Genomic DNA, 12,983 nt, shown 5'->3' on the forward strand with positions numbered 1-12,983 from the left:
TACTAGGGAGGAAGAACTGGGGAACGCGGGCCAATCCCTCAAGCGGAGAATTCCGAAGCAGGGAGTCAGCCTTCTGCCAAATAATAGCCATCGCTCATCACCGTCTGTTCAAGAACACCTTAGCTAACATTGTATAATTACAAATTTTGCACGTTTGTCCTCATTCTTTAAAAATCTCTGGATCATTCGCAACCCACTCCCCTCCCGAATAGCCTTGGCCCTGAGGGCATGTTAAGTAAACAAATAAATATCAAATTCAGCGTACAATGCAGCACTACTTGTTAAATAGCGAGGCCATTCTTAACCGTGTGTACGTTAGCCTGAACATTTGCCTGAACGCATATTTGAACAATGTCTCAGTGATAGATGCACAATCCATTTCTATAGGGTAAATATGAAGTTCGCTTCCCTAAAAGTAGCGAAAACGTTAAAAAAACCATACCAATAAAATGCTTGTAAATCCCAATGAAGGAGTGCTCCAAGAAGAAAAGAAAGAAGAAAAAGAAAACTTAGATTTTTTTCTGCTCAAGTGGGCTATTTCTGTTCATATTCATGCCTTTTGGACCCAGATTTCCAGCGACGGTGTTCACCAAACTAATGAGAAAGGTTCTAGATGTGTTAGACAAGGTTGAGCACTATATACACAAGCGCAATTTTGACAACTGAGAAGTTTCTATAGTACTAGGATACGCTGGAAACATTTCAGAAAATCAATAATGCAAAGCTGACTGTGAAACTAACGAAAGTGTGAAATTGGCTTCAAGAACAGATCTTTTCTCAGACATAATTCACAAAGGGGGCATATTAAAAGAAACGAAGATATCAAGGGTCAAATACAAATAAAGGGCTCAGCGACCAACTAACAAGAAAGTGGTCCACTCATTACAGAGATTCTCATGGACGTTCACGACCTTGCCTGCATTTTAACGCGACAGCGTTAAGGAGCTCGTGTCGCAGAAAAGCAGGTGTCGTGGGCGTCGGCGGCGTTGGCCGTGATCGAAAAATCCCGGAAGGCAATTCCTAAATAAAAAACAACTTGCAAGATAGGCTGGGTGGGAATCGAACCAGCGTGAGACGGAGACGCTACCACTCAGCCATGAGTTCGATGGTTCAAAGCGCGACAAAAGCGCCTCTAGTGAATGCGGTGTTGCCTTAGAAACGTGCCGTAGAAAGTTATGCTGCGGTGTATATCGGTAATTATGAGCATGTAAATTACAGAAGTCGCAGTTAAACGAGTAGCGAAGTACGTTTCCGCTACATTTCTTTTGCGAATGGCGCAGACGCAAAGCCGTCTTGCGGCAAACACAGAAGACCCCCTCCTCGCAATTAACGGCGCTGCCCCGGCAGGTGGCGCGCCACTCGCCCACTTCTCCCCTTCGTCTCGTTTGAGCGCATTAGGGCCGTGCGGGGACCGGTGCGAGGATGCCCCAATACCCTTGCGTTTAATAAGTTTTCTCGCTCTCTCCCCTTCCAGCTTCCAGCGTGCGTCACTCGAACCCTCTCGTTTAGGCGACGCGGCTCTTCTTTCCGCTCACAGCGCGATTCCTAGGTGCAGCGTCCGATGCGGGACGCCTCTGACGTGATCGCTGCGCCGTAGCGCGTCTGGTGGGAAAGCGTCCCCTGCGATGGTGCCGTGCTGCTGGCGAGGAGTCGTGCGTCTGCGTGGTGCTCCTGGAACAAATAATTAGAAAAAAGTTGTGCTGTGGACTTAGAAGTGTTGTATATGAAAACTATCTCTTTGTGTGACTCAAGAGCATGCCGAGCGAATGAGTGGGCGGTGCGAACGGGGTGCGATAACGCTCTTGAAGGCGGAGCTTAAGCGTCCTCCAATTTTTTTTCTCGTTATTTGCTTTTTATTTCCTCTGTTTTTTCCGTCTTTCATTTCCCCTTACACTTCCTCCTGTGCAGAGTGGCAAACCAGAATCTCATCCGGTTAACTTCCCTGTCTTTCCCATCCCGTTTACTTAAGAATTCGCGGGATCAAATCACGGCCATGGCGGCCGCATTTCGATGGGGGCGAAATGCGAAAACACCCGTGTACTTAGATTTAGGTACACGTTAAAGAACCCCAGGTGATCCAAGGTTCCGGAGTCCCCCACTACGGCGTGCCTCAAGATCAGAAAGTGATTTTGGCACGTTAAACCCCATAATTTCATCCCGTTTATTTCTATCTCTCTCTACGGAGATTCACAAAATACTACGAGGAGTTTGGTTCTATTATTCTGCTATTGTTGACACTTTAGTGGAACCTATAAAAAAAACTGGAGCTAACATAGTAAGCTTGTCTGCAGCGTACGCACACGAGTTCACTTTTCTGAAACAACGCATGTAAGAACCCTTTGCGCTATTAAAACCAAACATCGTAAATCAGTTTGTACTTCGTTCAGATACATCTAGTAAGTACTTATACTATTTCAAGAAGAAGACAGCATGATGCACCCCTTATGCTATAATACTTCTTTCTCCGTGCCTATGCCAGTAAAAGGTTAATGTAGACTGAAAAAAAAAAGAGTTACTCGACTATAGAGAAAGAGTGCCTGGCGTTAGCATGGGCAATAATGAAATAGACGCCGTTTCCAAGAGCAGAGTGACCACAACATCCTGAGAATATCTCACGGCATCCAGGTTGACGAACAGCCTACTGATGCGGTGGAGTATAATTTTACAGGAGCGAGCTTTCACGTAGAATACACAAGCTGTCTCAGCTAGTGTAGACCGAGCTTTAAGGAAAGGCTCAATTTGCATGAACGAACACATTGTTCACAGTCGAACTGAGGAGACAGCACGAAGGACTAGAGTTCACTTAATTGGGCAATTGAAAATATTTATTGTACTCGATTATTTCTGTTCTTGTGAAGCACCCACGCGCTCCAGAAAGCAGCGCCCACAAGCAGGGGCACTGGGTACAGGTGGTATTGCGTCACAAACGATTCCTGCGCAGACAACCTTTTCCACGATGCGCCAAGAGCTATCGGCGTTAATTTTGCACTAACAACAACGTGACGCGCTGTCTCGTAAGAGGCATCGAGTTACATGCAATAATCACTATGGGGAACTCTGGCGCTAGTGTCTGAGGGAGCTGCAAGCGGGGCGAGCCAGAATGGGAATGATGGGTAGCACAGGGATTTGCCTAAACTTCATCCTTCAAGCGGCTTCGTGACTTTCTAGACCCGTCATTTTCAACAAAGTACGGGTCAGCAAATGATTAACTACACGTTATTAAAATTGTCCGAAGGCAGGAATCGAACTCAGGACCTCTAGAAAAGAAGCCCGATAGTCAAACCGTTACGCCACCGACGCATGCGTCGTCAAGCGGCATAGAACTTCCTTACGAATTTCTTGCGGGCAAGCCTGCCTGTTGAGACTCGGCGCTTTTCGGTTTGGCCACCTCGACAGGCTAAACATCTGCAGTGAGCAGCGATTGTGCGTGTTCGCAGAGTCTTCTACACCTGGAAAATTATAGATTGCTCTAAACTTTAGGAGAATTATGGCAGGCAAAGCGTAATAAACAAAGCTACAAGAACGTCTGAATCCACAAGCACGAAGATCAGACGTGCATGCGCTCGCACGTGCGAAGCTTCTGATTTTGTGTTACTGCGCCAGGTATAGTTCCGACGTTTTGCAGGGGGGGGGGGAGGGGGTTCTGCAAGTGTCCACCTAGTGGACATGTCCATTTCTTCTGTAGATGGAGTTCTGATTGGCTGGGCTGGGGTACGCGTCGGAAGGAGGCAGGCACCCCCAGCCAATAAATAAGTAGTTCAGCAGCAGATGAAGTGGACATGTCCACTGGATGGACATTTACAAAGTACGCCCTCAGGTGATTTACAGGAGCAGGAAAACTAGGCATGGACACCAGGAAGCCAAAACTAGGTAGAGCAAGTAATGGAAATATATTTCCTAAGCAACCTTTTTATTTGCTATGAAAGAGAACGCTTTGAGTAGCGTAGCTGGCGCGGACAATGTCTCGTGTGGCACTTTACAAACGGAGCGAAGTGTGGCGCGACTGCATCGCTAATAGGCAGATCGCGATTGGATTGGATTGGATTGGAGAAACTTTATTTATGCCTGCAGTTGGGCGCTCGCGCGCCCCGACGAGGGCCTACGTCATCCTCGAAGGTGCCGTTACTCGGCGCGGGTCTCCGCTCGCCGTTGCCGGCTCGCTGGGTCCGTGCCTTTCGAGCGCCTCGAGGACCTGCTGGACGGCCCAGAGCTGATCGTCTCGGTCGTAGCTCTTCGCGGCTGCCTCGAGCCGCGGTGGGAGTGTTCTTGAGTTAGCGTCTTCTGGATATTTAATGCAGTCCCACAAGATGTGCGTGTAGTCTGCGGTCCCCCTCCGGCAGACTCTGCACATATCTGTCGGATATGTCTCGGGGTACATGCGATTTAACAGTTTCGGGCTCGGTAGCGATCCGGTCTGGAGCTGTCTCAGTACTACCGCCTCCGCTCGACTCAGTCTCGGGTGCGGGGGTGGAAGAGTCCTGCGAGCCAAGCGGTAGGCCTTCGTGATTTCATTGTAATCCGTCATGCGGTCCTTGGTTCCGAACCACGTCGGACGGTCTGTCGCCGGGGCGCGGTTGGTTAGCGCTCGCGCCGCGGCGTGTGCCGTCTCGTTATGGTTCTCATTGCGTTCCGACGCGACGCCCGCGTGCGCCGGGAACCACTTGAGTCGTACTTTTCGTTCGTCTAGTTTTACCGCTCGCAGTACGCGCTCAGCCTCCCTGCAGATTCGCCCTTTGGCGAAGTTTCGCACCGCCTGTCTTGAGTCACTCAGCACCGTGTGGCAGTCTGCGTCAGCGATGGCCAGGGCGATGGCTACCTCCTCCGCTTGCTCCGCTTCGGTGCTTCTCACGCTCGCTGCCGTCCTCGTGGCGCCGGTTGACGCCTCTATGACGACCGCTGCGAAGGCGTTCCGTTTTTATTCGGCCGCGTCCACGTACCGCGCGTGTTCGTCGTTGGCATGCTGGTCGATGAGAGCCTTGGCCCTCGCCGCTCTTCTTCCCTTGTTGAACTCGGGATTCATGTTCCTCGGTATGGGGTCGATTCTGGTCTGGCGTCGGACCTCTTCGGGGACGGGGAGCTTCATCTCCACCTCGTTCGAGCGTCTTATTCCCAGATCGTCCAGTATCTTCCTCCCGGCTTTGGTCATGGACAGCCGCTCCAGTTGAGAGGTCCGTTGCGCTTCGGCTATTTCTTCGAGCGTATTGTGTAGCCCGAGTTGTAACAAGCGGGCCGTGCTTGTGGACTCGAACAGGCCCAGCGCTGTCTTGTACGCTCTTCTGATGAGCACGTTGATTTTGTTTCGTTCGTGTTGCAGCCATCTGTGGTAGGCTGCAACGTACGCGACGTGGCCGATGATGAAAGATTGGACGAGCCTAATTAGGCTCTCCTCTCTCATGCCAGCCTTTCTGGAAGTGACTCGTTTGAGGAGTCGAATCGCGTTGGCTGTTTTTGCCTTGAGACGGGTGATGGTTTCGCCGTTCCTTCCGTGCTTTTCGATGACCATGCCTAGGATCCTAATTTTGCCGACCTCGGGGATTACGTTGCCGGATTTGGTCACGATTCTGATTTTTTCGTTTTCGCGTTGTCTAGTCTTGCCTCTGCTGTATTTGGTAGGTGGGAGTATGAGAAGCTCCGATTTGCTCGGCGAACATCTCAGTCCGGTGCCTTCCAGCTGGTCTTCTATTGCGTCGACGGCGGCTTGCAGCGCGCCCTCGATGTGGGCGTCGCTGCCACCGGTCACCCATATCGTGATATCGTCCGCGTAGATGGTGTGCCTGACGTCTTCGATGCACCCGAGCTTTTCGGCCACTCCGATCATTACCAGGTTGAACAGCATTGGCGAAATGACCGATCCCTGTGGTGTTCCGGTGCTCCCGAGCTTCTTCTCTTGCGTCTGTAGGTCGCCTGCTCGTAGCTCGACAGTCCTGTCCGTGAGGAAGTCCTTGATGTAGTTGTAGGATCTTTCCCCCATGTTGAGCTTGGAGACTTGGGACAGAATCGCCGAGTGTTTCACCTTATCGAAGGCGCTCTGCAGGTCGAGCCCTAGGATGGCTTTGTTGTCGCGGGCGCTGCCGCCATCATCGATGATTTGGTGTTTGAGCTGCAGCATCGCGTCCTGCGTGCTGAGATGCTGTCTGAAGCCGATCAAAGTGGCCGGGTACAGCCCTTCTCGTTCCAGGTAGTCTTGCCACCTGTTGAGCAGGACGTGCTCCAGCACCTTGCCCACGCAGGACGTGAGCGAGATGGGCCGGAGGTTATCCGTGTCCGGCGGCTTCCCCGGCTTGGGGATCAGGATGGTCTTGGCTGTCTTCCACAGCTTTGGCAGCGCTCCCGCTCTCCAGCACTTGTTGTAGTATTGTACGAGCTTTTCAATCGAGCCGTCATCGAGGTTCTTGAGCGCCTTGTTCGTGACGAGGTCCGGGCCGGCTGCCGACCGGCTGTTGAGGTCGTGCAGGGCCGCGCGTACCTCCTCGACGTCGATGTCACGATCGAGGTTCGCGTTAGGCAGGCCGCTGTACGGCGCGTGTTGTTCGGCAGGTGTAGTCGGCAGGTATTTGTCGTTAATGCGCCTGGTGACTTCGTCGACGCCGTGTGCTGAGACCGCCCGATGTATGAGCTTGGCGAGTCTGTCCCTTTGGTGCGACTTGGTCTTCGTTTCGTCGAGCAGGTGCCGCAGTAGGTTCCACGTCTTCCCGCTATGCATCTGCCCGTCTGCCGCGTTGCAGATCTCGTTCCACTGTTGCATGCAGAGAGCGCGGCAGTGATCCTCGATCGCTCGGTTCAGCTCCGCCACCTTCTTTCTCAGTCTGCGGTTAAGCCGTTGTTTCCTCCAGCGATTTAGTATCGACTGTTTGGCCTCGATGAGATGCGCAAGCCGGCTCTCTACTTTGTCGATCTCCGCGCCCGTTTCAATCTCTTTGGTCGCGTCGCGTACGCTCTTGGTGATTTCGGCCGTCCACGAGTCGATGTCTTCGATCTCGTCGTCACCGTCGCTCTTCTGGCTTCTGGCGTCTCGAAAGGCATCCCAGTCTATCCATCTGTGTGTTTTGACGCTGGTGTCGTTGTGTTCCGGTATGCCGATTTCCACGATGGTGTGGTCGCTGCCTAGGTCGATCCCCGTGTTTCTCCATGTGATCGCGCCCCGGATGTCGTTCTTGACGAACGTGAGGTCTGGAGTGGTGTCCCGGGACACGGAGTTACCAATTCTCGTCGGATGTGTCGGGTCCGTGATGAGGGTAAAGTCGAGTTCCGTGGCGTCTTGGTACAGGTCGCGGCCCTTTGCTGTGTACTTGTTGTAGCCCCAGGCAGGGTTCATCGCGTTGAAGTCTCCGCACGCGATCAGGGTGTTACGGCCCGCTGCGGTGCTGGCTCTGTGCAGTAATGTCTTGAATCTCTGTTTTCTCTGAGATGGCTTGCTGTAGACGTTGAGCAGAAATATGCTTCCTTTTCTCTTCTTGCCAGGGATGATTTCGGTCAGTGTGTGCTCGATCTTGAGATTGCTTTGCAGCTCATGTTCGACGAACGTGAGTCCCTTCCTGACCAGGGTGCACAGGCCTCTGCCGTCGGGCGGTCCCTTGTGCACTCTGTAGCCGGGGAGGGACGGTGCGTCGGTTAGTGTCTCTTGTAGTAGTATAACGTCTGGCTTGCGCGCGGCATGTACGATGTGCTGTTGGATGACTGCCTTCTTCCTTCCGAAGCCGCGACAGTTCCACTGCCACGCGGTTACACCTGCTGCTGCTGGTGTTGCGTTGGCGGCCATGATTGCGTTGCCGTGTACGGGGCTCCCTGGTTGGGTGGATGATGCGCGAAGAGGGGCGCAAACGTCGGGTGGCCTACCATCGGCTGTAGGGTCCTTTCGATGTAGGCGAATCTGTTCGTGTTATCGGCTCGATAGGTCTCCATTGTTTGTTTCAGTGCTGTCACTGCTGCGATGTTTGTCGTGATTAGCTGTTCGAGTTTGCTGAATGTCGCTTCGAATTTCGCTTCGAGGCAGTCGATGCGATTGTTTTCTGTTTGCGTGTGCGTGGCCTCGATGGCTCGCTTCTTCGGTGCCGGTTCCTCTATGGCTTTCTCCTGGATGTTCGTTGTCGTTTCCTCGGTCTTGCTTGTGCTTGGCGTGGGTCTCTGTAGAGGCTCGTTGTTGCATAGCAGCAACTGACGAATCTCGGCGATCTCTTTCGTGAGGTTGTTGATGGTCGCTCGCAACGCCGCGTTTTCGTGTCTTAGGAGCTCATTTGCCTCCCGGACCTTATTAATATCTTCTTTCTTCGTGGTTTCGGTGATTTGCTGCACGTTCCTTATGTTGTTTCCTTTCGCTGCGTCGACCCAGCTCACTCGCTCACGTGACGGTGACGTTTTCCTGCTGAGGCTTCTCTTGCAACAACTGCTGTCTCTGGATTTGGGCGCGCGGTTTTCCGATGGGGTCCTTGACTTTCGCGCAGCTGGCGGCTTGTCCAGTGGCGGGAAATCGCTCTCCGACAGTAGCTGGCGTTCGGCCTGTCGGCGCTCCCATTGTCGCTTGCGCACTACGTAGGGGATCTTGTATTTCGCCTTGCACGTTCGGTCTCCGGTCGCGTGTGCGCCTCCGCACAACTGACATTTTGGGGTACAGCGATGGTCTTCTGTAGGGTTCGCGAGTCCGCAGGCCAGGCACGTCTTGATTGTGGGGGTCGGGCAAACGTCCTTGCGGTGTCCCACTCGGCCGCACTGCTGGCAGACGTCAATCTGTTTCTTGTAGAGGCGGCACGGAATCAGGGTGACTCCGTATCGGACAAAGTTCGGTACCTTGGGCCCCTGGAACACCACAATCGCAGTGGTCGTGCTTCCAATCCTTTTTGAGGCCACTGCTAGCGGGTTCCTCTCGTTGACGATCTTTCTATCTAGCTCTTCGGCGCTCGCGTCGATGGGGATGCCTCTGATGACGCCCTTCACGGTGTCGTGAGGTGCCGTGCGATATGCGCTGACCTCGTAGGGTTTGCCTTGAATGGATATTTCCTGGATTTTAGCGTACCTTGCCGCGTTGTCTTCGTTCGGTGTACTTACGACCATGATGTTCTGTTGTGTGTTGGGGCAGATGGTGTCCGCGGCGCTTTCCTCGCTCGTGATCTTGGCCGCAGCGAGTATGGCCGCAGCGACGGTGGTGGTGCCGGTCTTGACGATGTCCAGTCCCCCTCTGGGTCTGACAACTATCTTGGTTTCTTCTAGTGGCATGGCTGGCATGCGTGCTGCCTTGATGGCCGAGGCTCTGACGTTCTTGTAGAATTTTGACCTCGTGCTTGTTTGACACCCGCCGGGTGCGTCGGGCTTGCCGCTGGCGGGGGTCCGCTGGCGCAGCCTCGACATGCGTTCCCCCGCGAGCGTCCATCCGGCGTCGCTGTGGTATTCCTCGGGTGATATCTCTGTTCCCTGAACTTGAACGCACATGTGATTGTCCACGATCATTGTTGTTTCAGAGGGCGCCTCCATCTCGGAGCTGACGAGTGGCAGCCGCCGAGGTGTACGGCAGGCCGCTGTCGGTGCGACGGTGTTGTTGGGCCGAGTGTCAGCGGAACACGCCTAAGCCTAGCAATCCTCCGCACGGCGGCAGTAGAAGCAGTCACGAAATATGGCAAAGCACCTCTGGGGTCAGCTGGTATCGGTCGATGCCGCTCGCCTTCACGGACACATTGGTGCAAGCAAAACTTTGGTACGAGGTAATTAGCACTGCGTAATTGGCTAGCAATCACGGAGCCGATCTCTGACTAGGGACGAGCGCTTCTTCTTCGTCGTCGTCTCTTCGGGAGATCGCGAGAGGCAGCGCGTAGGTGACGCGTGGGCGCGGTTCACAGCAGCCGCCGCAGGCAGACATCGGCTTATGCAGCGCTTTGTTTCCATACAGACGACGCGTCCTACTGTGGCGCCATATAATAATAATAATATTTGGGGTTTTACGTGCCAAAACCACTTTCTGATTATGAGGCACGCCGTAGTGGAGGACTCCGGAAATTTTGACCACCTGGGGTTCTTTAACGTGCACCTAAATCTAAGCACACGGGTGTTTTCGCATTTCGCCCCCATCGAAATGCGGCCGCCGTGGCCGGGATTCGATCCCGCGACCTCGTGCTCAGCAGTCCAACACCATAGCCACTGAGCAACCACGGCGGGTGTGGCGCCATATCGTAGCTGTCGTGGCTGCACAGCCCGCCTTGTGCGGCACTAATTCTTCTCGCGCTTTCGTTCCACCAACGACGAGAGCGGCGCGTCTTCGCGGGGAAATCGTGCCACCAGTGTCTGCGGCGACAACACCAAAGGGAGCCTTACTTCCCCGTCACACACGCGGGCTTACCTCGCAGGCTTTCCTCACCGCTGGCTTACCTCAGCAGCTGACGCCGCGGACTAGCGTAGCCCTCGCCACCTCAAGCACGCGCACCTTGGCCCCACCCTCGGAAGCGCAGATGAGATCGCCCACGCCGCTGCGGGTGCCGTGGCCGCCGGCAACGCAGCGCATGCGCAGGCCGTCTCCCCTCCGCTCCTCATCCGCTTTCCGCCTCGTGCATTCACTGTAGCCTCCTCCTCCACTTTCCTCCTCCCGCTCCCTTCTTTCATCTCCCGCTGCTATCCGCGTTCGCTTTCATCTTTCGCTGTGCTCGTTAGCTCGGTTACGAGGTACGACGAAGAGGCACGCCGACGCTCAACGCAGGAACGGGCGCCTAAGAGCTGCGCTGTAATAAGTTGTAATTACCTACTTGTATTTCAATAGAAGATTACTGGCGACTTCTCAACTGAACGGTGAACAATATCTACTTGGTTCACGTATAGTGATCTTTTTTAATAGTCAATCCGTGTTAACTGGTACGCCCTGTATAGAAAGGCAGAGATAGTGGAAGCAGATTGCTTTAGTCGCGTAACGTGAAATCAATGTTGTGAAGTTCTTGGTTTCATCATCATCATCAGCCTGGTCACGCCCACTGCGGGGCAAAGGCCTCTCCCATATTTCTCCAACAACCCCGTTCATGTATTAATTGTGGCCATGTCGTCCATGCAAACTTCTTAATCTCATCCGCCCACCTAACTTTCTGCCGCCCCTTGCTACGCTTCCCTTCCCTTGGAATTCAGTCCGTAACCTTTAATGACCATTGGTTAACTTCTCTCCTCATTACATGTCCTGCCCATGTCCATTTCAACTAAGATGTCATTAACTCGCGTTTGTTTTCTCACCCAATCTGCTCTTTTCTTATCCCTTAACGTTACACCTATCATTCTTCTTTCCATAGCTCGTTGCGTCGTCCTCAATTTGAGTAGAACCCTTTTCGTAAGCCTCCAGCTTTCTTCCCCGTAGGTGAGTACTGGTAAGACACAGCTATTATACACTTTTCTCTTGAGGGATTATGGCAACCTGCTGTTCATGACCTGAGAATGCCTGCCAAACGCACCCCAGCCCATTCTTATTCTTCTGATTATTTCCGTCTCATGATCCGGATCCGCCGTCACTACCTGCCCTAAGTAGATGTATTCCCTTACCACTTCCAGTGCCTTGCTACCTATTGTAAATTGCTGTTCTCTTCCGAGACTGGTTAAACATTGCTTTAGTTTCCTGCAGATTAATTTTTAGACCCACTCTTCTGCTTTGCCTCTCCAGGTCAGTTAGCATGCATTGCAATTGGTCCCCTGAGTTACTAAGCAAGGCAATATCATCAGCGAATCGCAAGTTACTAAGGTATTCTCCATTAGCTTTTATCCCCAGTTCTTCCCAATCCAGGGCTCTGAGTACCTCCTGTAAGCACGCTGTGAATAGCATGGGAGAGATCGTACCTCCCTGCCTGACTCCTTTCTTTATTGGTATTTTGTCGCTTTCTTTATGGAGGACTACGGTGGCTGTGGAGCCGCTATAGATATCTTTAAGTATTTTTACATAGGGCTCGGCTACACCCTGGTTCCGTAATGCCTCCATGACTGCTGAGGTTTCGACAGAATCAAACGCTTTCTCGTAATCAATGAAAGCTATGTAAAAGGGTTGGTTATATTCCGCACATTTCTCTATCACCTGATTGATAGTGTGAATATCGTCGATTGTTGAGTAGCGTTTACGGAATCCTGCCTGGTCCTTTGCTTGACAGAAGTCTAAGGAGCTCCTGATTCTATTTGCGATTACCTTAGTAAATACTTTGTAGGCAACTGACAGTAAGCTGATCGGTCTATAATTTTTAAAGTCTTTGGCGTCCCCTTTCTTATGGATTAGGATTATGTTAGCGTTCTTCCAAGATTCCGGTACGCTCGAGGTCATGAGGCATTGCGTATACAGGGTGGCCAGTTTCTCTAGAACAATCTGTCCATCATCCTTCAACAAATCTGCTGTTACCTGATCCTCCCCAGCTGCCTTCCCCCTTTGCATATCTCCCAAGGCTTTGTTTACTTCTTCCGGCGTTACCTGTGGGATTTCGAATTCCTCTAGACTATTTTCTCTTCTATTATCGTCGTGGGTGCCACTGGTACTGTGTAAATCTCTATAGAACTCCTCGGCCACTTGAACTATCTCATCCATATTAGTAATGATATTGCCGGCTTTGTCTCTTAACACATATATCTGATTCTTGCCAATTCCGAGTTTCTTCACTGCTTTTAGGCTTCCTCCGTTCCTAAGATCATGTTCAATGTTATCCATATTATACTTCTTTATGTCAGCGGTCTTACGCTTGTTGATTAACTTTGAAAGTTCAGCCCGTTCTATTCTAGCTGTAGGGTTAGAGGCTTTCATACATTGGCGTTTCTTGATCAGATCTTTCGTCTCCTGCGATAGTTTACTGGTATCCTGCCTAACGGAGTTACCACCGACTTCCATTGCACACTCCTTAATGATACCCACAAGATTGTCGTTCATTGCTTCAACACTAAGGTCCTCTTCCTGAGTTAAAGCCGAATACCTGTTCTGTAGCTTGATCTGGAATTCCTCTATTTTCCATCTTACCGCTAACTCATTGATCGGCTTCTTATGTACCAGTTTCTTC

The 12,983-nt window shown here is 52.1% G+C and overlaps 1 protein-coding gene across 1 annotated transcript; it reads right to left on the reverse strand.

Annotated features, from left to right (window-relative positions):
- Positions 1-7,613: 7,613 nt before the first annotated feature.
- LOC142575846 (uncharacterized) lies at positions 7,614-9,761 on the reverse strand. Its single transcript, XM_075685547.1, has one exon. The coding sequence runs from the start codon at positions 9,463-9,465 to the stop codon at positions 7,723-7,725; it is 1,743 nt and encodes a 580-aa protein (XP_075541662.1). The 5' UTR covers positions 9,466-9,761; the 3' UTR covers positions 7,614-7,722.
- Positions 9,762-12,983: the final 3,222 nt, after the last annotated feature.

Source organism: Dermacentor variabilis, chromosome 3 (genome assembly GCF_050947875.1).
Source record: "Dermacentor variabilis isolate Ectoservices chromosome 3, ASM5094787v1, whole genome shotgun sequence".
NCBI classification, from domain to species: Eukaryota; Metazoa; Arthropoda; class Arachnida; order Ixodida; family Ixodidae; genus Dermacentor; species Dermacentor variabilis.

Excerpts from the sequence above, each read along its gene's own strand:
- LOC142575846 (XM_075685547.1), bottom strand. The coding sequence starts at position 9,465 with ATGGAGGCGCCCTCTGAAACAACAATGATCGTGGACAATCACATGTGC.